The sequence below is a fragment of the Necator americanus genome, chromosome V, assembly GCF_031761385.1.
Source record: "Necator americanus strain Aroian chromosome V, whole genome shotgun sequence".
Lineage (NCBI taxonomy): Eukaryota > Metazoa > Nematoda > Chromadorea > Rhabditida > Ancylostomatidae > Necator > Necator americanus.
Genome location: NC_087375.1, coordinates 2,198,616 through 2,225,172, shown reverse-complemented (window position 1 = coordinate 2,225,172; position 26,557 = coordinate 2,198,616). Strand labels below are relative to the sequence as shown.

At 35.6% G+C, this 26,557-nt stretch overlaps 2 protein-coding genes across 3 annotated transcripts; one reads left to right on the top strand and one right to left on the bottom strand.

Moving 5' to 3' along the window:
• Positions 1-496: 496 nt before the first annotated feature.
• RB195_012708 (uncharacterized protein) lies at positions 497-4,270 on the top strand (the record flags this gene model as incomplete). Its single annotated transcript, XM_013438965.2, has 4 exons — positions 497-755; positions 2,239-2,394; positions 3,377-3,504; positions 4,202-4,270. 4 exons carry the CDS (start codon positions 497-499, stop codon positions 4,268-4,270), a joined length of 612 nt encoding a protein of 203 aa, XP_013294419.1.
• Positions 4,271-5,825: 1,555 nt separating this feature from the next.
• RB195_012707 (uncharacterized protein) lies at positions 5,826-9,921 on the bottom strand (the record flags this gene model as incomplete). Of its 2 annotated transcripts, XM_064202208.1 has the most annotated exons (5): positions 5,826-5,995; positions 7,061-7,132; positions 7,227-7,335; positions 7,941-8,038; positions 9,858-9,921. In XM_064202208.1, 5 exons carry the CDS (start codon positions 9,919-9,921, stop codon positions 5,826-5,828), a joined length of 513 nt encoding a protein of 170 aa, XP_064058088.1. The 2 variants fall into 2 exon arrangements, with proteins under 2 accessions (XP_064058088.1, XP_064058089.1); XM_064202207.1 differs by lacking the exon at positions 9,858-9,921 and having other exon boundaries at positions 7,941-8,033.
• Between the last annotated feature and the right edge of the window lie 16,636 nt (positions 9,922-26,557).

Genomic DNA, 26,557 nt, shown 5'->3' with positions numbered 1-26,557 from the left:
TTGAGTTTATATTGTGTTTTTCTAGTTATCTTTCGTTTGATACTTCACATACATTCAGTTACATGTCTAACTTTTTTTTTACATTTACATTTTTTCTTTCGTTTCTTGATTCCAGAATATTCTTTTTGCTCAGATCTCGAAGTAAATCTTAATGCAGTTGTTTTGCTTTGGTGCTTCGTTTGCTGGGACATTGATCATTCCACTTCACAGTCATTTTATTTCTTCAAATGTTTTTGTCATATACTATCGGGTTTACCCTTACTTGATGTTAATCAATTTTTTGTTTCATTTACTCTTGTTCTATAACACGGTTGTTAATTCGTTGCTCTCGCTTTATATACGAATGAGAAGTGTTATGAGACGAGAATGTTGTCTCTGATTCAATTCATTTTCTATATCTACAATTTCGCGCTGGAGAGGAGGGGAACCTTGATTATTTTCGCATCATTCCGCCCACAATTTTCTGCAATGTTTCTAATGTACCGTTTAGGGTAGAATGGGTCTTCATAATAAGCCCATCATAATCGATGGTAAAGACCATCTTCTTGGACGACTTGCGTCGATCGTGGCCAAACAGCTGCTGCAAGGCGAAAAAGTCGTTGTGCTAAGATGCGAGGAAATCGCCATCTCTGGAAACTTCCACCGATCCAAGCTGAAGTACATGAGCTTCCTTAGAAAGAGATGCAACATCAATCCTGCTCGTGGTGCATTCCACTACCGATCTCCTGGAAAGATCTTCTGGAGGACTGTACGCGGTATGTTGTATTTTTCTTCATTCTTCGTTAACTTAATGTGAATGTAAATTAGTCTAGAACTGTTTTTGTGCATCACATTGTGTTACTCTGGGTCAGTAAGGAATCAAATAGAGCTCATAAAAGAAATCCACTGGATTTAAGTTTTTATAGTTTAGAAGGGATCTTGGATTTAAATGAGCCTAGAACATAGCAACCATACATTTGCTGTTCATTCATTGAACTCAAACTGAGCTTTCCTGCTTTTTCTAGAAGTGTTTCTCGAGAACATCAAATTTTTATGTAATCTTTCAATGTATCTAAATTAAAAGTGCGGATGAATATTTCATTTTAAGTTCGGTGAACTTGAAGTTTAAATGATTCCTTTTCTGGACAGATAGAAACTATTCCAAGGAATTTGGTCCCTCTGATTATATAATGTTGGAAACATAACTAAGAAAACATCTATATTTCAAAAGCATATGTTAATGAGAAGACGCTTGCCTGGGAGTTTTATTCAGATGTTCTTCTTTTTCTGTTCTGGTACAGTATAATCAGAAATTAGTGAGACGTGAAGGATTTCGAGTTATAATTGAGTCAAAAATTTTACGGTTCGAAGGAGAAATCATTGGCCAAGTAAATGATTGTTGAGATGTTGATGTTGTTCGTTAGATACTTGGACATAAGCAGCAGTGCACGAAAAAATTCTTGATTTATTCTATTGCAGTGCTGCAGAGTAGTTGCTACAACAATGGGATATTTTCCAACACATAACATGTCTCATGTAGTTGTCTTCCATTTTTTTTTAACTTATGATTCTGTTATACGACACCGGTGCATCTTCTCGGCGCTCCTGTTTTCTGGTTTCACTTTTTTTCATAGGGCGAACCATCCTAATGATAATGAATCTTTCACTTCTGATATGAAGCTTCGGGTGTCATAAGTAGATCAGAAGTGAGTGAGAACATTCAAATTCTCCGAAACAACCCACATTCAACGGTAATTGATTGTTTAACGGGCGAGTTATACGTGTCCAGATAACACTGCTCCAAGAATCTTTCGTCTTTCTGTGCGCTCTTTTCGCAACCGCTGCTTTCGGATCGTGTCATTCTTAACGTTCTTGTCGCAACAAGCAGAAACACATTGGTTACTTGTTTCCTAGAATGTTGTTATGGAGTTGTCATTTTCGAAGCTAATCCAATCCCAATGATTTATGGCTTTATTGTTTGGAAATGTACATACTGAAGGGTTACGCTGACCTTATCATCTCCTTTTGAATAGTTAGTCCTACCCCTACGAAACCATACTTACTTGCAAACCAGACCATGTATTTCCTCAAAGATAGGTCCTCATTAAAATTTGCAAGTTTCTCCTAACTAATTTAGCTGCCTTTTGACCTTAACTCACATTTTAAATACAAAATGAGAATTTGAAAGAGATACACTCCAACATTAACATATATGTGTTCGTGTTGTGCTATCATGTAGTCATGCTTCTGTATTTTCAGGAATGCTTCCTCATAAGACATCTCATGGAAACTTGGCTCTTAAGAATCTCAGGGTGTACGAAGGTGTTCCAAGCGCTTACGATCGTGTTAAGAAGATGAATGCTCCTATTGCGAACAGACATCTGTGCCTAAGGCCCCGTCGCAAGCACTGCACAGGTATGGTTCTCATGTTATATTCGGCACCCCTTAAAAGAATTTTATTAATTATTGCACTTGGGCAACAATCATACACAAAAAATAGGAAAAACTTTGTTAAAATCATGGATTTTTATTAACTTAGTTACAGCTCATTTTATATTCGTAACAAAGCTACCTCTACCAGCAACTGTCATAATTTAAGGCTGTGTTTTCTTCGACAGCAGCGCTTCTGCTACTGTACTACCCATATTTTTCGTTGCATAATAGTGAGATTGTACGAATGATTAACTTCATACAGATATTTTAAAGAGGTTTTTATTGTTGCGAAGTATTGACATCACTGAGGAAACTTATTCCGAAGTCAGTGGAACCATACATACATTTCTCTGGATTGTACCAATGAGTATTGGCACCAAGGATTCATCCACTTTTATAATGGCAGAAAAAAGAGTACTTGCATTTTCGGAATTAGTCGGAAGTACTATTTGGTTGGTTGATAAGTTAAAATAGTCAAGATAGTTAGAAAAAAGTGAGTTTATTTATAGTTGTTTTATTTTTAACTTCTGTTAACACCATCGTTGTCCGGAGTGTACCACTAGCTGATAGAGAGCATAAATGTCTCTCCTCCGAAATCTAGGGGTTTCCTCGAATAATGTCTGTAACCTTGTCTGATTTTGAGGTCATTATCAATATTGGGATGAGCTCCGCTCAGGAAATAGTTCAAGGCGGCGTGAAACAGAGATCCTGGTTATCCTAGCGCGTCGGTTTTATCAGATTTGGTCGAGCGCTATCGTGAAGAAAGAAGACCGCCCTTGTTACTTGAAAAATTTGCCGTTCTTGTACTTACTGACCAACCTATGAAAACTGAATGCAAAGAAAAACAGTTGGCAATGAGGAATGTTAGCAAGAGGACTCACTTGCGTTTAAAATTGATGCAATCAGTCGTTTATCTTCGTCATTTTCCTCCACTTGAAATCTGTAGTAAGATGGAACTATTTAGTTGGTCGCCTTTCTCATGAGGTCGGATGGAAATATCAGGACGTAGTCGCTAAACTAGAAGCAAAGAGAAAGATCAAGGGTGCTGCTTACCACGAACAGAAGAAGAAACTCGATAAGCTCTATGAACAAGTAAGTTCTTTTGTATGACTAGTGTTTTTTTTCTCATTTGAATGCTTTCAATGTCGTCCGCGGTTTTGACGTAAAAGGCCTGCTTTACCTAATCGGTGGTCAGATGTGTAAACGTTGCCCCCGAGTCTGCTTTGCCGATTTGTGACGTGAGAGAAACTGTCTTTGTGGATAAACCAGAGAGGCTGGTACTTCTTAGCTGTGTTGTTGTTGGAATTGTGGTGCAAGTTCCGCGACCCCACTATTTTAGTTGCAAATCTGCGCTATCTATGGTGGAGAGAACGGAACATGAGAATTTCCTCAAACTGTAATGAGTTAGAAGCTTAAGTGGTTTTAGCGCATCTTTGCTGGATATCCTTAACGTAGCTGCTGTTGTTGTTCAACATAATATCGGGATAACACCGAACTTGAAATTAGCGCCGAGTTCAGCAGGTTTTCTGTCTATTTTGATCCGTAGTAAAAATGTCGGAGAGATAACTACATGTATACATTGGACGTGCTCAAGTCCCAATGGCTGTTCTGATTCAGCAATGTGGCTGAAACTATCCAGAGTGACTTGTCACGTAGGCTTTCATATTCCTTTTGAAGTCGAGTTTAGTCGATTAGGCAATCTCGTTATCTTGGCATCTGAAGTTCACGAGAATCCAGTTGTTGTTGGTTATGAATTACGGATTAATATAATAAAATAATTATTTTCTAGGCAAAGAAGAACGCTTCTGCCAAGATTGCTCCTTATCAAAAAATCATTGAGAGCTGTGGATACAACTGAATACTTGTTATTGTTATATGCAAATGATAAACTTTTGTTTGTTGGGGTTCGTGAATACTAATACGTTCATATTATATAGTGAAGAATAGTATTTGCTTGTCTCCTGGGTAGATACTGAATTACGAAATGACATATATGATTTTCTGAGCACGTGCGGATTCGTTCTAATGTATTCCGCACTTCTAGGGGTGACATCAGGTTCGAAGTAAGAATCGTCATTAGTTTATTTCACAGCATCATTAAGTCATGGAATATGAGGGCATCATGGAGTTAAGACAATGCATTCACAGTGTTACATAATTAACAGATTGTCGTTCAACAAAGAAAGGAAAAATAAAACCATCATTTCTACAAGGTTTTCACTAGGAAGGGTATGTCTAGTGTTAGTGCTCGAGAAGGTATTTGATATTGATATCGTTGTGGCAAGAGCTGTTCATGACCATGGAGAATTTTTCCTTTACATTCTTCGCCTCTCATTAAATTTTTACGTCGGTATGTAATCACAACATATTATATTTCGGAACGTTTGATCCTTTTATGTGCAGCAATAAGATTTCAATTGTGAACCTACTACATCTTATTTAAGATAGAAATGCTCGTTATAGATGATAGTAATCACTTATGGTTATCGTTTACTGCACACTTCATATGAATTGTAAGTGAATGATGTCAGAAAATTCTACACTGGTTAGTTTTGCCAATATAGATGACGGGTTCAGTGATAACGTACTAAAATAGGACAGTAATACTGTAAGTGTATGATTATAATTTGTTGTAGCATATATGTACAGTGATAGTGATATGTATAGTGATGCGTTTCATTTTTTTTTCTCCACACACAACTTAATGTCAATACTGCTACGTGTAAAATTGTAAATCCGTCTTTGGTCCCATTGATCAATTAAAGCAAAATTGGATGGAGAATCCAGAAAATCGTCTCTGAAGTATTTTTCCTACCAGCAAAATATCAGTGAGTGACCATAGTTTTGAACATTGCAACTTGCTCATCTTTGCTTTCTTTATACACACATTGACTAAGATAATCTCAGGAAAAACTTGAATACAGTGGATTCAAGTGTTGCGTAATACTACTATTCATGATATAGAATTCTCCAGGTCATGGTAAAGAAACCTATAGATGACAATAAAAAAAGACAATTACGAAATAAACATAGTGTATGAAAGGAGCGTGGACGTGGCAGTGATTCCTACGATAAAAATATGTGCTCACTTTCTACAAGTTGATCGTAGTTGTGAGGAGTAATACGGTTGAAATCAGGAGAACACGCATTGCATGAAAAATAACGTTGGAAACACTGCCTTTTTCAAGTGAGAGCCGATCAACAATAATTTGTGTTCGTACATACATTGAACATTAATCACGATAGAGGAAGGATACGACCCGGATGTGTGAGAGCGTTTTGCGGGCGGTCGAGGAGCCGACAAACCACCGTTACGCCGTACCCATTCAATTCTCATATTATGGGCACATTATGGGCAGATTACCAGTGGTGGGCGGATCCTCGCGGCTTCGCGCAGTTTGCGGTGTGCACACTTATGCTCGTAGCAAATCCACCACTGTGAGCAGCAAGAGGGTGAAGAAATAAATCACACGTGAACAATCTTCAGACGAGTTACAACCATCCGAATCACATGCTTGCACACATCCAGTGTAGTGGAAACCCTCGAATTTGAAATGACCGCAATGGCTTATCCGTACTATCTCTGAAAAATTAAGCATGTAAGACAAAATGATCATATTTGACACACTACAGGATTTTCTCTAAGCTCGCTCTGTTTTTGACTCGCAGCTTCTTATTGGTCCTATACATACGATGAGTTTCAAATTCTCAAATTTACTGTCTCTCGATTTGAAATGAACACTGTACGAAAAAGCTGTTGTGATGTTTACAGTAGATTCCAGTTCCTTTTTTCGGCTCATATAGACATATGTAAAATGTGCCAACAGAAAGCTGTCAGTAAACTAGGGTAGACGTATCTCAGACCCGCCGTGGTCATTAAGTCCCGCTCTTCCCACTTAACTGTTTTTCAACGTTACTGATCTTCATCTTTATTGATCTGTAGAGTGAATGTAATAAATCATTACTGCAAGTTTTTAAAGCTTTTGCTGTAACTAAGTAAGCGAGCTGGACCACTAAGCTGTGTCGGACAAAGGGTAGAAACACCGCAATGGTCTGGTGCGGATGCTTTAACTACGGCGCAGCGCAATTACCCATTTTTGTTGCCAGTCATATCCCCTAAGGATAAATTGTTGGGGGAAGCGTGTGTTTCTAACGATAAGTATCTGGAAAAAGATGAGGATGTCGAAAATGTTGCACTTCATCCACTTGACACTTCGTTCTAATGGTCTGAAGAAAGAAAGAAAGAAAAACTCCACTATCTAATCGTATATAAAATTATGCCTGTACTTTTTGGCTACGAATTACTCTTCAACCCAACGTCAGCGGTTTAAACAACCGGTTATATTATAACTGGTGTTTCATGCAACGAATACTGCTACTGATAACAAAATAAAGAAACACTTGATGTAATACGTGTTGTTTTTCAAAATGATATATTAATTTGAATTGCATAGCTTGTTTACTCTAACACAGAAATATGGCCATATGCAAGATGGAAAGAGCTTTCATAACAAAAGAATTTCTTTTCAGGACGTCTTTATTGTGATGTCTCGTTTTACTTTTGGCATATATTCATGGCTTCAGCAAATGTAACACATGAATTGAAACAAATTTCAATGTAGACCACAAAATAATGTGAAAAACCAACCTGTATCGGCTGTTAATGTCCCTGAGTCGAGCGCACACGTCCGGATTATCATCGTCTTCGAAATATTTTCGGCTGTAACTCGAAAATAAAGCGAACTATAAAGTGAAACGAAGACAATAAACAATAATAATAAAATATACAATGAATAACAATAAAGAATACCTACCTCTATGTCCAATAATTTTGATGCAATGATCGGCTGGAAAAAGGCCTTGCCGGCCTTTCTTGAACGCCCAACAAGGATGATGGTAGTTCGCAATCGATGAAGTTTCTCGCTGAAAGATAGACGCTATTAAAACTACGTCTCTTTTTATAAACATCGGACAAATACTTCACAAAATTGGAGCAAATGCATGGCTTGTCGAAGAAAAGACCTGAGGGAGAAGTGGTGAAAAGTGGAAAGCGAACACAATCTCATTTACACCACAAAATAGGACTTGGTGAATGTTTCTTTTTCCTTGGCAGGGAACGAAATGAAAAAAAAAACCTGTGGAAAACACAAGGATTGTTCATGAATCCGGTGTTTTTTTTTCTTAGTAAATCTATCTAGGGACGATCTCGTTCGCTTTCGTTCCCATTAGTGTTAGAAAGCTACGTAGTCGTTACGAATTTTGGGACAAAAAGTAACTTCTGGACTGCAGGTACCTAGACCCATAGTTGTATATATAATAGTGTTTGAGAAAAAAACTCCATGAAAACCCAGCAATTGAACCTAAGAACAAACAAAGTACAAGTCAATTAAGAAAGGGTAAAGTTAGGTATGGAGAAAAAATAAGAATATAAATCGAACGAATAGTTTATGGAAGAAATTTGATGAAAAACTCGAGATATTTGGGAAATCTGAGAGGAAATAAACAAAACATTCGCAAATTATTCTTACCTTTGAGGCAACATCCAACGTACTGTTAAACGGATCTTCACAGGCCCGATTGTTTCCATCAAAAGAGCTGCAAACAAAGCAACCGATGCCCATTGCGCCTTAAAAAAAAGCAGGATTTCAAGACGAAGAACAATTCGAGAATTCTTTTCATGGGAATTGATTAGTGAAATATAGTAAAAATTTAGAGAAACGTGACAACTTTTTCGATATAAGTCGCTTTAAAAACCAAGTTTTTTGTTTTAATTCGTAGTTGGAACTGAACGGAAAGAAACTAGCACTGGTAGCGTTGAGTATCGATCGGTTCCGTCCGATTTCTGAGCCTCATTGGAATCTTATCTCAAGTTGTGCGAATTGAAATCATCAGAGATTAATAGAAATCCATAGATTAAGGGAAAACCCACAATAAATTCGGAAGAACACTTGATTAATCATATGTTAATTACCATTTTCACAATTCCGCTGCCTCTTAGCCCGAAAAAAATATTCCGATTCCTTATTCGCCTCTTTACAACAATTCTTATTGTTATCAAATGCGTACTGCTCAATGAATTCCCCTAAATTGTTAAAGGTGTGTTGGAACGGGAGTTGGAACGTGATTTTATCTTCTTAGAACTTTCTTAATGTGAAAAAGAAAAGGATTTTAACAATGCAAAATGAATTACATTAAATTAGTAAAAATTAAAATTAGAAATTAGTAAAATCATAAAATTGGGAAATAACCAAGAAGAATTTCCAATTGCGTACCTCAAATGTCTTGGTAGCGCTCCATTTACAGAATAGAAAACATAGCGTGCTTGACATTGATCAATTTTTTTTTTGGGTTCTCCTATACGCTCGGTTCAATCAATTGTGGAGGGCAACCAATGTATTGTCAAGTTAGTGTTTCTATCTTCGCACGCAGAAGTGTTGCTAATTTATTCTAATTTTAGTCTGTAATTATTAATATTTTAAATTCCTTGTCTCCAGAAGGATGAAAGGCTTTGGTGGTTCAATGCGATTTCGAAATCTCGCAAGTTGGAAGTGAATAGTGAGTAGTACCGCATCTTCGAACTCAGGTAGCACATAAACTTTGGATTTTTTTCCTACTTTTTACTTTCTTACTTTCTTACTTTTTTTCTTGGAGCCCCAAATATCCGAGTATTTTGCTTTTTTTTCCAGCATTTCCATTTATTAAAGTGTTCAAGGTTATACCCCGTCTCTGAATGATAGTTTCAAAAATCTAAACAGGGGGTGGAGCGGTGTCAGGTGACGGATATTTCCTGGGTAACTCTAACATTCCAACAGAGTAACTTCATTATTTTACTGATTACTGAAGAGAAAGACTTCCGAAAATAATTGCTCGGGAAACTGATTACCCACATTAGAAAAAAACCTTAATATACAGGGTTAAAACGACATGAAACTTGGTGCAGTTGCTTAAGCAGTGTTTGTTCCTTCAAAAGTAGGCGAAAATGCACCACCCAAGTGCACGCGCCGCATCCACGAGCGAGCGGCCAAAAATCAATGAGGTCTCCTCAGCCGCCTGATTCAAGTGTAATCAATGAATAGGCTGCCGAGAGAACTGGACTGGCATGTACAAGAATCAAGCTTGGCGTCTTCTAACGTACATCGCAGTAACTAATCCGGTCGTCAGACCGTTTTTTAGGACGATTAAAGAAAATTAAGCAGCGGTATGCTCTAACGTGAACAACGGTGGCACGTTCTAACGTACCTCGTAGGAAAAAACACTGTTTCCCACGCCGTTATTGAGAACGGACAGGAGGATTGGGCGTAGCCACGTTCATACTCGTAATCTACGCCTTGAGCCTTATATTTGCCCACAGAAACCCTAACATCGTCAGTTACGTCATACCGTTATTGACATTGATAGCAAAATGAATGGTTTCGTAGGGATAAATGGTAGGAAAATAAAATTACCTGGAATTATCACAAGCAATATGAGGGCGGGGCTAAGGCTTGGCGTGGCCGAATCGCGCGCCATGCGCGTAGAGCCGATCGATACTCCCGCCCAGGTGTCGACGCGTCGGCGGCGGGACACGAACGATCAATAAACGATCTGCCACAGCGGGGCGCGTGAGCTGGTCGAGGCACCCCGTCTCTGAAAAGTGTTCGAATTGAATCGCGAAAAACGTCGGGAAAAATTCAAAACAAAGGCGACGAGAAATAAACGGAGCACGAAACGAAACTTCTTTTTTTTTTGAATACAGCACGAAAAATGTGAAGATAGTGTTAAGAATCCGTTACAACGACATAAAATACAAAAATTGTTGGGAGAAGAGCATTCACTGGCTCCGTTGTTTCTGGAACTTAATAACTAAATCAATTGGCACCCCAGGACCTAGGTGTTAGTCTTAGGGGATCCATGACAGTAAGCTCAGGTTACTAAGGAAAAAAAGTGAGAGCGTTCAGAAAATAAGGGCGGCCACTGAGTGCCTTCCCCGCCCCTCCTCCACCCCATCCCACCCTCCAACTACATTTTTTTCATATTGTTTGAATGTAGTCATGCTTTGGAAGGCTTTCCGATCTGATTAGCACACGAATGTAACATTCATCATGTACCGTAACCCTTTTGATACGTGAAAAATGCATCAGAAACTGCCTGCACTTATGAATGTCACGAAGTGGGAAAAAATATGAGAGAAAAAGAATATATGGTTATCATTCCTTCTTCGTTTCCTGGTTAGCCACGGCAAATAAGTTCCTTAAGTACGCCTTCGGCACTTCCCTCTTCCCCTTCCTTCCCCACTGAGAAGTTTCGTTAATACAGGACCTTATGCGGACAGAAATCACAATCCAGGATGTATATTCTTAGAAATAGGACCTTAAGAGCATAGTCGGGATAAAACGACATGAACGTTGCGTAAGCGGCTGCGCTCGAAGCGGTGTGTCGTAGCGTAGCGGTTAGAATCCAGCTGGGACCTTTGTTGACACCACTTGCTCCACGCTATAGTTACGGATGGCCTCACATTGAAAGACTAATTGCTTTAGAAATCCTGCTAACTTACATTATATTTTTTTATATAAATATAAATATTATGTAAAAATTATAATGTAAGTTAGCAGCTCATCGCTCATCAATTAACGCTTAAAAATGCAATAGAACGATATCAAAAGTTACGAGAATTGACTGGAAGTTGGAAGAACGTCGGAAAAAAATGTCCCATACATATTTTTCTTGTTAAGGAGCGGAAACTGTGGTTAGTAATCGGAGTCAACTCTACGAGAATTTAGTTAGGAGAAGAGATTATTTTCCGCGGGACCTCATTTCTCAAATCATTGTAGGACATTTAAAGTTCCTAACTAAATTCTATGTGATAAAGAGAATCATCCAGAGAGAACCCCTTTCAAGCTTCCCTTCTATTACTGTAATCCGAACTTTTTCACATTTATTGACGATGAAATGTGGAGAAAATTAAATGGAACGCTGAATAATAAATTAGAGAGTGGAACGGAGTGAAACCACACGCATTCGTGCACGATAGGCCGACGGCAGTACTATATATAGGACCTGCGAGCATGAATGACGTCGCTGGGTGTAGCGCAGTCGGTAAGAGGTTCGGCTGCGAGTGCACGATCGATCAACGGTTGGAAACCGCCTCGGTGCCAACCAGGCTCCAAATTCTTCCGAAGCCGATAAGTTGGTGTCAGACTTGTCCGGGAGGTTAAAAAATGCTCTAACTTGATTCCCGTAAGCTATTGTATGAGCAAGACGCACACATTCGTAAACATTAAACGATTCTGAATTCATACGTGGTCATACGTCAGCGCATCCGAAGGGGATTGATTAACGTCAGGCACTTCATCCTTTAAAAATGAATAAAGAAAAGTGAAAATGCAGAGAATTATTAATTTCCAAAGAGAATTACTATTCATCACGGCTGGCCTGGCCTCGCTTCTCAACGGAGCATCGCTGCTAAAATTCGTTTTTTTTCCCTCCGAACAAGTGATGCTTGAGGATATAGAGAACGCTAATCGATATGTGATAGTAAGAACAATTTTGAGCCAGGATATTTAGGATATGCTAGAGAAAAAAATGGAAATATGTATGGAATCAGAAAAATTTTCAAAACTGTGCTCTTTAGCCATGCGGATTTTCAAAGGAATTGCTTCAGACGTACATAAAAGCATAGAAATATTTCCATTTTCTTTTTAGATTAGAAGAAAGAAAGAAAGAAAGAAAAAAAAGAATGAAGAAAGAAAGAAAGAAAGAAAGGAATGAATGCAGAAAGAAAGAAAGAAAGAAAAATCTTCATAGAACGTTTGATACTTCCGTGGTGATAAGCGTTTTTATCTATAAATTTTTTTTAAAGAATATAGTTTATAAAAATTCATTTAATATTCTATATATAATTTGTGAAAATATCGTCCATAAAAACTAAATTTAAATCAGATCGGCTAAGTTCGCCTAGCGGCGAAGTTTTCTGCATTACAAATACATTACAATATTCTTCTCTGGATTTTTTTCTCATGTTCTCTGTTCCCTCGCTACTCAGAAACGTAAAGTGAAGCAAATATTCAGACACAATTCTAACGCGGATCGCCGGCGGCAACGAAATTAACATTTGTGCTATCCGGAGATTTTTTCAAGCATCCTTAGCAATCTACGTGAGAGAAGAATTTCAATGATCCAAGAAAGGTTCACTAGGATCGTTAGGATCACCGTAGGCGACACAGGTGTAGTCAGGACGACATGAAACACGTTGCAATTGCGTAAGCGGCTGTGCTCGAAGCTGTTCCCCCGAGCGTAGCGGCTGGGATCGATAGAAGGGACCATCGTGAACTGCAACGATAAATGGTGCTAGGCAACAGGGTCCCACAGCTTCATATCGTCTTGACACGACCATACTAACGGAAACAGCGCGCTTTCATCGCTTACAGTATGCCAGTAGCATCGGTTTTGCCCCGCCCGGAGTCAGATTTTACGACGAAAACGAAGAAAACAAAAAAAAAAAGACGAAAACCGAGAAAACTCCGGAAAAAAGGTTGCGATGAGGAAGCACCGCGGACGTTGGCTCTGTTGGCCATATAGTTTAGGGCTGAACTAGTTCTACGAACATTTCCCAGCGAGAATGCTTACAGTACGCTGACCATCCTCCAGCAACTTAATATACTAAATATTAATTAGTATGCTTTTATTTTTATTTATTATATTCAATTTATTTATATTTTTATTCATTATATTACATTTATTTATTATTAATTTTTATTTCATTTTTTTTATTAATATACTTAATGTAATATTTTCTGCATCGGAACCGGTGCCGGTGTTCTGGGATAAGAGAACATAGGAGCGGGCAGGTTTCTAATTAGTTGATTACGATATGATCGGGAATAGTAGGAACAGTATCAACTTCAAATCATTGATGAGTTGAATTTTTGTATTCGTAGACGGAACAAACTACCGTAACTAGGCGGTATATAAAAATAAAAAATAAAATATGTATTAAAAAATAGAAATAAAAATATAAAATAAAAAAGAACATATATAATGGTTATAAAAACGCGGTATATAAAAATGGTTCTGAAGTACGAAAACGTCGAAAAACCAGAGGAAAACACAAAACGGAAGTTGGACTAGCACTTCAAAACGTACTTTTTTTGGTGGAAATATCTTAAATTTCGAGTTTGGTTCGCATTTTGATTGCCAAAATTAAAATCAGTTAAAAAACAATCCGAGAACCAGGTAATGATTTTTACAAATGAACTTGGCTTCTTAAATGAAGAAATGAAAAATTCGTTAAACGATCAACACCTTACCAACACATGGATAATTCCAAGAATGTGTCCAGTCAGTCACAGTCGAATCAAAAAAAAAAAAAACCATTGCCACTCATCACTGAGGCGAAAGGTGTGAAGCAACAGTGGCGCACATTTTCCCGTCAGTAACTGGCAAGTTTGCAAAAAAAAAAGAATGAAAAAAAGAGAACAAAACGAGTTTAAAAGTTCAAGTGTGATAATATTTTTGTGACGCAGAAATCGGTCCCCGGAACAAAATTCCAGGAATCCTGATGATAATTTTTATAAATGAACTTGGCCTTTGAATCAACGAAGGTAAAATCGTCGGTTCTTTTTGTTGATGAAAGAAAAAAAAAAGAACGGAATAAGAGTATATGAAATGAAGAAAACGAGGAAAAGAAACGAGATATCGTGTAATGTTAGGTCTTGACACGAATCTGGTGATGATAGGTTCCAGAGCGCGTTAGCAAGATGTGGATATGATGGCGATCATCAATCAATTCTATCCTTGAGTTATCTTCTAACCAGAAAAACCCAAGGAGATTTGCTTCTTCTTCTTGGGACCCGCTAATCTGACTTGAGATGAAGTTATTTTCTCATCCATCTAAGCACTATGGTATGATCGGGTGAGAACGACCTAATTCCTAACCTAATAATTTTTTTTTATTTTTTCTTTTTTATGAATATGGTATAGTCGGGTGAAAACCATATGAAGCACGGTGCGGTTGCGTAAGCGGTGGGTGAAGCTAACGGGTGGAATCGAGGTGTGACCATCAACGAACTACAGCGAGGGTCCCATCTCGATTCTAATCGCCACACTCCACCGTATCGAGGTTCAAGCCCAGCCGCTTACGCAACTACACCGAGATTCAGGTCGTTTTGATTCGACTATATCGAACTACCGTAATCTTCTCTAACACTTGCTTGCAAACATTTTAAACTATTATATGAATTGAAATGTTAGAGGATTGGGAATGTTTACAGTAGCTTCTCCGGAGAATCAGAAAATCAAACATTTCTCTTACTAACTAAAAATTAAAAGATTTCAATTGTACATAGAGAAGAACTACACCGTGAACGCTTCGAATCCATCTTCCTCATGGAATCAGCAGCACACTGAGGGATGAGTTATTTTTAGTTGTGGTAAAAGTGTAAAAGGATGTAGTCTCTGGAAATCCTCGCCTCGGATGCGTCAATGGATTCGAATTGAGATTTGAATTAAGGTTTATGAGCGCCAGTACGGCTATGGAATGACTTCAGATGAAGAGAGAAGAGAGAGAGAAAGAGGAAGAGGAAGAGGAAAGAGGAAAGAGGATAAATTGATCGAAAGTAAAAGCTTCCAGATTTTATGAGTATGCTCTGAATGTTCTATGGATGAAAAATTGATTGATTAATCACTATCGAATTATTCCGCGATTGATGAGATGATCGTTTCGTGAACGAGAGCCGAGTTTTCTCCCGGGGTGCAGCTGGTGGTGGTGGTGGTGGTGGTCTGACGATGACGTCCGGCCAATCCAATCCTTCTCGATTCTCATTTCTGCTGTTCTGCTTCGCGTTCCATTACATTCGAGCCTGTTTTTATTAGCTTTTAGCCGTGCCAAACCACGTCTGCCATGCGTTAATTAGGGACGAGAAGACAAGACGAGAAGAAGTCCGATCCGAGGCTTCTGCCACCAGCAAATAGCTAAGAAAGCATAGGAAGAACACATATACATATGAATGAAGAAAATAATTGCACTAGCCACGGGCCCCCCGGGGAAAAAAACCGCTCCGGATCCGAGAGTGCTTCGCTTTAGGTGGGTGTGACTCAAAATCCACGCACTCATCGGCCGGGAACTCGAAAGAAACATCGGGACGACGAGTTCGAACATTCTTTCGAGTTCTTGTCGATTGCGACGCAATCCAATTAGTACACGCTACCTACAGATGGATAGAGACGACGAATCCGTGTGAGTGACGGAATATCCACTAAAGTAGAGTAACGTCCAGTGTTGGTTCAGCCGGACGTGCGTCAACGGATCAGAAAAACGAGAGGAAACTGCAGAAAGTTAAGTGATTAGCTTGTAATTTCGGTAAAACAAACAGTTTTCAAATGTGTAAAAGATAAAGAGGTAAAATAAATAAACAAAGGGATAAATAAGTAAATATGCAGGAGCAAACTGGACTGCTCGAACTGAGAATCATTTTTTCCTTGAATATTTGTGTTCTAGAGAGATAAATGGAAATAGAAGAAAAATGGAAAGTAAAATTAATGGATTGATAACAGATAGTAAATGGATCACTAAAGTCGGTGCAAAGCAGTGCTTCAAAGCTTTAGTCGAAATTAAAAAAAAATTATCAGAAATATTTATCATAGGGAAACCTAACGTGCGCTTCTTACAGATGCACATAAACAATTTCCCTTAACTCACGCAAATGTAAAAAGAATCATCCTGCAGAATAAAATGATGTAAGGAAAATTTTCATACCTCTCGCCTCGTCTTGTTTACTGTAGATTATGATTTTTTTGTCTAGAAATGAAGTATTTTTTTATAGAAAAAATCATATGAATCTATCAAAGAAGTTAGTAATTATAATTATAGTTTAGAAATTAAAATTACAAAATTAATAATTACATTAATTATAATTAAAAGAAAAGAATAGAAAGAATCAGCGTGAGATGAGTTCATGAGATCATCAGTTCATTTTTTGATATAAGCTATAAAAAAACTATTAAAAAATAGAATAAAGAAACAAAAACAGTAACATAATAATGGCAGCAAATGATAGTAATAACAATGATAATAATAATAATAATAATAATAAAATGGGAAGAAGAAGAAATAACGAAACAAGAAGAATAAATAACGAAACAATTAGCAGTCTTCTGGCCTCCAGCCTTTTTCAAGTTTCCAGCTTTGTCTTGTTTATTATACATAGATTGACGCGTTTTGTATAATCATATGTTTTCTATACTTTATATTATATATATATTTATTATATTATTATTTATTATTTACATTTATATTTATTTTACATGCATATATTTTGTGTTGATACAAAGATGAGGTGTTTTTCAGGAAAAAAACCCATAAGAATTTGTCGTAGCTACAACCAAAGAAGGGAAAGAATAAATTTCACGAATCAGGGATAATACTTCTTGATATGACCCTTTAAAAAAAGAATGTAAAACTTTCTAAAATAGCAGAAAATGCATAGAAATAAAAGAAATAGAAGCGGAAAATAGAACCAAATTAAATAAATCAAAATAGGGAGAAAACAGTGAAAAAGTCCCAAAAATCAGGGTTTATTTCCTGTGTTTACTTCCTGACATAACCCTTAAAAAAGAATATAAAACTTTCTAAAATAGCCGGAAGCGCATAGAAATAAAAGAAATAGAAGCGAGAAATTAAATAAAAATAAATAAATAAATGAAAGAAATGGAAATAGAAATAGAATAGGATGAATGAGCGAGAGAAGGAAACTGAGGAATTAATGAGGATTCAATGACATCTGGTATGCTGTTCGCTGCCATGTTCCGCGATGGCTTTCATTACACTTTATGAAGCGGTGAGATCGATAGAAAAAGAGGTCCGCGAGAAACCCTTCCGGGCTTTATTCAACGACGACAAAGGGGAAATCACATCGTTCTTCCACTCAAGGAATGAGGACTTTAGGACGAAATGAAATAAAGAGGAAAAACCTACGGTTCCGCCTGTTTTACCTGGAGCGTGCAGGAGTGAGAAATTATTAAAATTATTCCTTTTTTTGTCCAAATTTCAATAACAGAAGTGGGTTTTCTTCATTTTTTCTCTCGTGAACTTTATGATTTCCAAATGCTTAGCAAAGTTTCTAATTCAGGCGGGGACCACATTTTCTTGATGGGACCTTTGAATCGCTGGCGGCTTACCGCTGAAACTGACAAAAATCATTCTAGAGGGCGTTAAATCGCAGAAAATATAACTAACATAAGAATACCAACCTTATAAAGAGAACTTTGGGCTATAATAAGAGAATTTACTAGGATTCTGGAACAAAGACATTCTTAAGAAAAAGAAAATAAAAAAAAAACAAAAACAAAAGCAAAATCAGGAAGGAAATAAAATGATTTTAAAAAGGCACAACTCCATGAGGTTAAATGTTGCCGATTTTAAAATTTTTTTTTTAAAAAAAGTTCTGTAAAGAAATAATAGGAAATTCTTCATAAAAAGCAATGCAGATTTACAAATATTTGTTTTAAAAAGAGTTCTATAAAGAAATAATAAGAAATTCTTCCTCAGATAAAACGTAGATTTAAGAATATTTGTTTTAAAATGAGTTATTCAGAGAAATAATGAGAACTTTTTCATCAGATGGAATTCCTCATCAGTCGAGACAGTCGTCACTCATTCCATTATTGGCCCACGTTGAGTGAAATATTGACACGTACGTTGCTATGACGTAAATATGTATGTAGTCAATAGATTCTTACGTATTTGCTGCCATTTTTAATTGGTTTTTCTTAGATTTCTTAGAGATTAATAAGAAAATTTTAGTTGGTGACCTCGAATCCTCAGGGATCACATCAGGTCTTTAAGGATCGCGAAGGTATAACCAGTAAAATTCCAGGGTCCTGAAATCACTGGGCTTTTCCCCGTCAACTTTTCATTTCCACGTATCTTCTCCATTCTTCACATTCTCATCAGACTTTTCTCCTCATAGATCATTTAGATGGGTAAGTGAAAAAGAAAAAGAATTGACTGAAAAATTGATTGAAAAAGGCGGAACTGAATTTGATCAATCATTTGAACTAAAGTAGTTTTACAGAAAAAATTACAAGAGTTCTTTAAGTTTTTTTTTTCTTTCGTAAGTTTTTAGTCTCATTTGTAGATAAAGACTACTGAAAATCTACCGTAACCATTTCTACAATTAATAAAATGGAAGAACAACGTGTCTGGCGTTAATCAATCCGCTTGGGACCCGCGCCACCACGATCACTACAATTCAGAATCGTTTGAGGTTCACGAACGTGTGTAACTGGCCCATACAGTGACTTGCCGGGGGCTAGCCGATGTGTCGAGTCAGTGTTTTTATCCTCCCAGACAAGTCTCGGGTACCAATTTATCGAACCCGGAGGGATGAGAGGCTTGGTGAGCACTAGGCCGGGTTCGAACCTCTGATCGATCGTGCAATCACAGTGGAACCTCTTACCGACTGCGCTACAGTCGCCCCGCCTGCAGCTTAGTTTCGTGGAATAACCAAGAAAAGAACATTATCCATCAACACTCATTGACAACCTATGAACCTGCTGCACATAGTTTCTAAAATAATTTGGCAATACTCATTACAAACAATGAATATCGGGAACAATGTGTAACGAAATATGACACACGTTAAAAATAGAAGCGAAAAAGCCGCGAAGCTTAAATTTCCTTTCATCTGAATTCCTTTCCTTTTGTTTGTCTCCGAGAAAAAATTCACGTTATTGTTGAGAAAGCGTTGATTCATGCAGTTCAAGTAAGTAAGAAGGAAAAAATGGTGAATAAAAGATTTGGACGTGAAAAATTTCCAAAACTCCGCGAAAAATGAATTGGTGTAGAAAATCTACGAAAAATCTGCCTTATGAATTTTTTTAGTAACTCCTCGCATTTTGAAAAGACTCAACTAGTTTTTTTTCCTCTGTTTCGTTATGGATTTCGGTTAGTCATTGTGTTTTATGAAACATTTTTTGAAAAATATACTGCAGAAAAAATACACCGTATTTCAAAATATTTAAAGAATATATAGCGCAGTCGGTAAATGATTCCGCTGAAACTCCACGATCGATCGATCGAAGGTTCGATTCCGTCCCAAGACCAATCAAGCCTTCGATCATTGTTCTTTTGTTCTGTTCTAGTGTTCTAGTGCTCACCAACCCTTTCTTCCCTCCGGGGACGATAAATTGGTGCCAGTTTTGTCTGGGAGGATAAAAACACTAACACTTGACCCATCGGCTAGCCCCCACAAGTCATTGTACGGGCCAGTTACACCTTCGTGAACCTCAAACGATTCTGAATTCTGAAGTGAACGTGGGGGCGCATCCTAAGCGGATTGATTAACGCCCGACACGTTGTCCTTCTATTTTATTAATTGGAGAAATGGTTACGGTAGATTTTTAGTAGTCTTTATCTACAAATGATACTTAAAACTTACGAAAGAAGAAAAACTTAAAGAACTCTTGGAATTTTTCTCTGTAAAACTACTTAAGTTCAAATTATTATTCAAATTCGGTTAAATTTCTCTAACAGTAGTAGAATTTGAAACCTCTTGTAGAAATGTTGACAGAACTTTTCATAAATCCTTTCCATATCACCTTAACACAAAATCGCCTGCACTTATCAGTTTATATGAGAGATCCGTGGAAAGTTAATCCGTTTAGATTCGCAAACGGAATTCACAAACCGAGTTAGAGGATGATTTCTAAGAAAAAGAGAAATTTAAAGAACTCTTGGAATTTTCCTCTGTAAAACTACTTCAGTTCAAATGATTATTCAAATTCGGTTAAATTTCTCTAACGAAATCTTTCTTTCTCTAATCGACAGGTGAATTGAGAGCTGCAAGCTGTTCTCCCTCCACTCTTACCGCTTCCTCGCGTCAACGGGAACGTTAAGAATGCGTTGATATAATGAAGTATTCAAAAGTATGGCTCACTTCTGACGAATTTCAGACGTCATTTGACATCTGGGCGGCTCCAGAAAAACAAGTCATACTCGTCAAATGACGTGAAATCTGTGATGCGATGAAATTTATTCTTTGATCTCATTTTGAAAAAAATTCCGATGAAGTCAAAATTCATTTTTTCAGAGCCTAATGTCTATTTCGGTATGGCTAATCCAACTAGAGAGCTGAGAAAACTCGCAGAGTTTTATTGTTATGATGATGACTGAGCCCAGAATTATGTTTTTTTTTTCAAATCCGTTAGAAATCGTATTTGTTATAAATAACTTAGCTGTTATGTTAGTTATTTTTGTTATGATGATTGTTTATTGTTTAATTGTTGTGATTATGAGTGAACCCAGAATTATAATTTTTTCAAATCCCTTAGAAATCGTATTAATCTTATTTAACTTAAGAAATACAATAAAAAAATATGTTATCAATAATTAATGAATCTAAGTTGACTTTAAAAAACTAAAATATAAAAGAGAAAAATTAAAACTTTTTCAAAATATTGAAAAATTAAATTAAATTTTATGAAGTAAGGAGTATTTTATTTTTATGAAGTATTTTATGAAGTGTACCTCTACACATGTCTCGTATTTTAATTTTATTTCATATTATCATTATTTTTGAATGAAAAAAACAAAAAACGTTATGAAGTTTCCGGGAAAAAAAATTTAAGAAAAAAATCCGCTTCGTAAACGGATCCTAGACGAAAAAGAACAATTTTTCCTCAATCCTGAATTACTCCGTAAGACAGACAGCACATATTGTATAGGTGACGATATGGTTGTTTAGATTATTAGGGCCAAAATAAGTAATTGAGAATAAACAAATAGATATTCGAAATTCTTTTCATTGGTAATTACACTACATAATTTACTTTATTTTAGAAATATTTAGAGTAGTAGGAAAGTTTATTCGTTTCGTCACAACCTTTTAGAGGTTTGGTAATCATCGCTGCAGATTGGAACAGTAGTAGGACAAGCAAAATTAAATTCAACTAAAATTGGATCAATAAAAATCTATGAATAGTAACGAAAATGAATCGAAATAGTTTTATTCCAGGATACAAAACTATTTAAAAAGAAGAGAAATTAATGGGTGACCGAATCATCTCATAAAATCACCATCGTTCCGAAACAATTAAATGAAAGGAGAAGAAGAAAGGATTTTGCATCGGCTCGTAATTTTTATAACACCTTATAATTTTAGAGTTCCCAAAAAGTTACATTAAACTTTCTAGAGGATATTCATCCCATAGATGAAAAGAATTTCAAAAAAATATTCGAAAATTGAGAAAAAAAGTCTAGTAGGATCGAGAGTCGTTACGTCAAAAAATTGGGAGATTGTCCAAAAAATTAGATTGATAAAAAAATCCACGGTCCTGTGAGAGTAGGATTGACCCAACCATAATGATACCTCTTGGCTGCTTCTCTTTTCTTCAATTTTTTTCTGAGTAAAGAGTTAAACGTTTCAAGTTAGGAGGAGTTGTAGCGCAGTTGGTAAGAGGTTCCGCTGTGAGTGCATAATCGATCGACGGTTCGAAACCGTTCTAGTGCCATACAATGAATGAAATGAATGAAATTTAATCGAATAGCGCCGGGGCGGTTTTGAACTATTCTTCCGAGGTCGTTAAGTACTTCGATGGTACTTGAAGTGAGGTGCCTTGGCGAATCCCAAGCGGATTGACTGACGCCAAACACTTTATCCTTTATCCTTTCAAACGGTAACGTAGGATGGATATTAAGCGAAAGGATCCTGTGAAGATTTCGTGAACATCAGGATAGATCAGGCTAATTTTGTTCGGACGAAATACGATACTTCGCAAATACGTGTGTATATAATTGGTAGAAGCTGGAATCAAAGAATATGAAGTGGTCCCGGTGAAATCTGATCCCCAGCTGTTTCAGATTAATTCATTAGCTTTAACATTATCAAAAATTCTAAGCGCTCCACCGCTCAGCGGCGAGAAAATCAACTGGAAGGATGATGATCGACTGGGAAATTTGGAAATTGTGAGCGAATGTCAACAAATCTTGAATAGATAACATGAAAAATTGGCAAAAAAAAATTTAAAAAATAGGTGGCACAGCTAATAAAAAATATAACAATAATAAAAATACTAATAAAAATATGGTTTACGAGGTTGGTGGGAATTTATCTCCACACATTTATCTTTATTGATTCGTTTTAAAGGGAAAAATATGCTTCAGGAGATCATGAGATGATGTCAGGAGACCCTCAACGGCGAGTTGATGGAAATTTCCCCGAGTTCTGGAAGCGAATGTACAACAAAACGATGGCGTGTTTCTTGCGTGACGTCCTTCGTAAAAAATAACTATAGGTTTTATCTTTTTTTTCCCAAGATTTTTCACGACTATTTTGTCACGCTTCAATCGTGTATTGAAAATGACAAAAATAAAATAAAAAGTAATAAAAGTAAAAAAAAAATTGAGCACCCTATAGAAAACAAGAAAAAATAAAATAAAATAAAATAAAATAGAAATTGGGAAGCTAATGCCAATAACAAAAATGAAATAGAATAAATTTGGGAAAAAATAAGAAGCTAATACAAAAAAAGTAAAATTAAAGTAATATTAGAATAGCTAACCACCGATTTACTTTGATTTACTTTGAAATCCAAAGGTTTTGAAAAGTTCAAAATTTACTTTGAAATTCAATTATTTACAATCATAATAAATGTACTATACATTTTTAATCATTTATATTATTATTGTAAACTAGAATTCTAACATGCGATAACACATAAATTACATTGCGTCGCATTGTTTTGGACAATAAAAGAACATTGAAAAGGAAAAAAACCCTTTAAAAAACATTTTCTTTAAAAAAAAAAGCCCGCTGAATGAGCTCAGCGATCGTGTGTTTTCGAGAAGTAAATGCGAATGTTTGCCACGTTCACCAAAAAAATAGGACCTACATATTTTTCCGCCGTGTTCTACGAACAGCGGCTACTTCTTAGAACGCAATTTATCATTACTCGTCAAGCACAGGAGATCAGCAACATCAAACACGAGTGGTGGTTTTGTTCAGGGAAAAAATTACCCTTAAAGGATAAATATTACCATGAAATAAAATACCTACCTAGTCTTAAATCTTCACATATGTACGTGACTGAAAAACTGAGCTGATCCTCGCACACCAATTCTTTCATTAAATCGTTAATCTTATGATATTTTTGAACGAGATTCATCATTTAATGGTTTTTTTTTTGTTATGTATTCATCTTATGATTTTTTTAAAAGAGAAATTGGGTCCTTTGCGGATGTTGAGCACAATTAGAAATCATAATTCTTTATGTTAATTTTTTTAATCATAATTTTTCTTCTCTTTCTTTTTAAGAAATTCGAAAAAAAAAGCAACAAAAACAAGTTAGTAATAAAATAATGGAATTAATTCATAAATTAATCACATGATCATCCTCATGACCCCCTATTTCAAATGGTTATAGTGTTAAATATAAGAAATTAAATTCATTTCAAGAAAATCAAGATTAAAATCACAGAAATCAAGTGAGCAATAAAAAATCAAAGTTGTTTCATCTATTGCTCAAATATCTTGTATCGTCATCTTCAAAACCCACTATTCCAAAAGGTTATGGTGTTAAAAATTACTTGTATCCAAACCCCAAGGAAAAAAAAAAGAAAAAAGATGAAGAAAAAAGACGAAGGGTTCATTTTTTCATAAGCGTAAGCGATAAAGGATAAAGTGCACGACGTTAATCAATCCTTCTGAGGATACGCTTACGCGTTCGACGTTAATTCAGGATCTTTTGAGGTTTTACGAACGTATATTCAGTCAACACAGTATATGACTTGGTCGGCCGATGTGTCAAGTCACTGTTTTTCTTTGTTTTTTTTTTGTGGTTTCCTCCCAGACACGCCTGTTACCAATTTATCGACCCCAGAGGGATGAAAGTCATGGTTAACATTAGGGCGGATCCGAACCATTGACTGTGCGTTCGCAGCGGAACCTCTTACCGACTGCGCTACATCGCCCATCATGAGATTACCACATTAAATAACGCAAAGTTGGCAGCGCACTAGCGTATTGCAACGGAAATTCGTCCATACCAAGACTCGAACAGTAGGATTTTCGCTAGTTCTGCATTTTCTCCTGGAGACCATCGGAAGCAACGCAAATGCTGGTGAATGCCAAAACCCAGGATTAGTACGCGTCATATGAGCAGTAGAGGGATTTCGATAGCTTACGTTGTTATTTGTAAACATCACCAACAATTGTCAACAACTATGCCTCCGACTTATCGATTCTAAGTAAAAAAATACAAAAAATAAAAATAGAATAAAATACACTCCTTTTTTCCGGAAGAAGATTCTGCATTTGTAGTTTTTAAGAGGGCAAAAAAAAAAACCCCAAGAGCGTAAGCTAAGGTGCAAGTTATCTCCGGAGAATAATCAGTTAAAAAACTCGAATCCTAAATAGACACACTGTCTTCGGGAACAAAATTTCCTCCAAAAAAACTAGTTAAATCCTTTAAATTGAACTAATTCGAGTAAATCATTCAGAATAAATAAAACTGATTAATAATCAAAAGAATAATTAGTTGATTAAAACCGACACATCATCTTTAGGTTCGAATATTTTCCCAAAGAATAAGTTAATTTAATTAAATTTTATTTTATTTAAGTTAATCACCAATTATTTAAATTAATAAATCGAAATAAATTAAATTTACTATTAATATTAATTGCCTGAATGGGTACTGGTAATATTTACCAGTAAATCGTTACTGTTTCATTACTAGTATGTGTTCTATTGGACTGGCACTCAACAATTTTTATTTGACGGCGCTTATCGATTTTCAGCCGAATTGCCGGCAGAGAGCTCAGATTCACTTCGCAGGATATAAAAATCTCCTCTCTAAAGGAGAAAACTCCAGAAATCCACAGTAGTTTGGATTTAATCCTCGAAAATGACAAAATTAAAGAGGAAACAACCTCTCAGGGATCACAATTATCGATTTATGTGTTCAATCAATATTAGGCAGTACTCCAAATCCAAATAATCCAATCCAATAGATGGAAGAATGGCGACAAGCCGAAGATAATCCATTAAGTTTTGATTGTAATTTCCATTTATTATTTATTTTATTTCTATTCAATTTAAAAGATTTAAGCATTTAAGTAAAATATCAACAAAAGAATTGTTTATTCAAAAATAGCAATTTTATTATATATATGTGCGTATGATGTGCTCAATCAATATTAAACTGTAGTCCAAATCAATAGAAGAAAGAATGTCGATAAGCGGAATAGAATCCTTTAGGTTATCATTCATAGTTTCCATTTATTATTTATTTCATTTCCATTCAATTTAGAAAATTTTAATTTCAAAAATTTAAGTAAAATATCCACAAAGGAATTGTTTTAGTTTAGAAAATACCAACTTTATTACATACATAAATATGTGTGTATATAATAAAGATGGTATTAGTTGGTAAAATGTAATATAATAAAGTTGAATAGTAATAATAATAATATAATAAATAAAATGTGTATATATAATAAATAAAATGCAATAAAATAAAGCTGAATAATAATAATATAATAGATGAAATGTGTATATAATAAAGTTGGTATTAGTTGGTAAAATGTAATATAATGAAGTTGAGTAATAATAATGATATAATAATAAATAAAATGCGTATATATAATACATATAATATATATATATAAAATAAAATGTAATATAACAAAGTTGAATAATAATAATGATAACAATAATAATAATAATAATAATAATAATAATAATAATAATAATGATAATAATAATAATAATAATAATGTAATATAATAAATAAAATGTGTATATAATAAAGTTGGTATTAGTTGGTAAAATGTAATATAATGAAGTTGAATAATAATAATGATATAATAATAAGTAAAATGCGTATATATAATACATATAATATATATAATAAAATGTAATATAACAAAGTAAAATAATAATAATAATAATAATAATAATAATAATAATAATAATAATAATAATGTAATATAATAAATAAAATGTGTATATAATAAAGTTGGTATTAGTTGGTAAAATGTGCCCATCTTTAAAGAGTTGACGAACGAAGACGAAAAACACGTCCAACACTGAAAATGGAACGTTTCTAGTTGCTTTCCGGCCCATTCGTTCGTTCACGTCCACAAACATAAAGCACGTTTTTTTTTTCATTT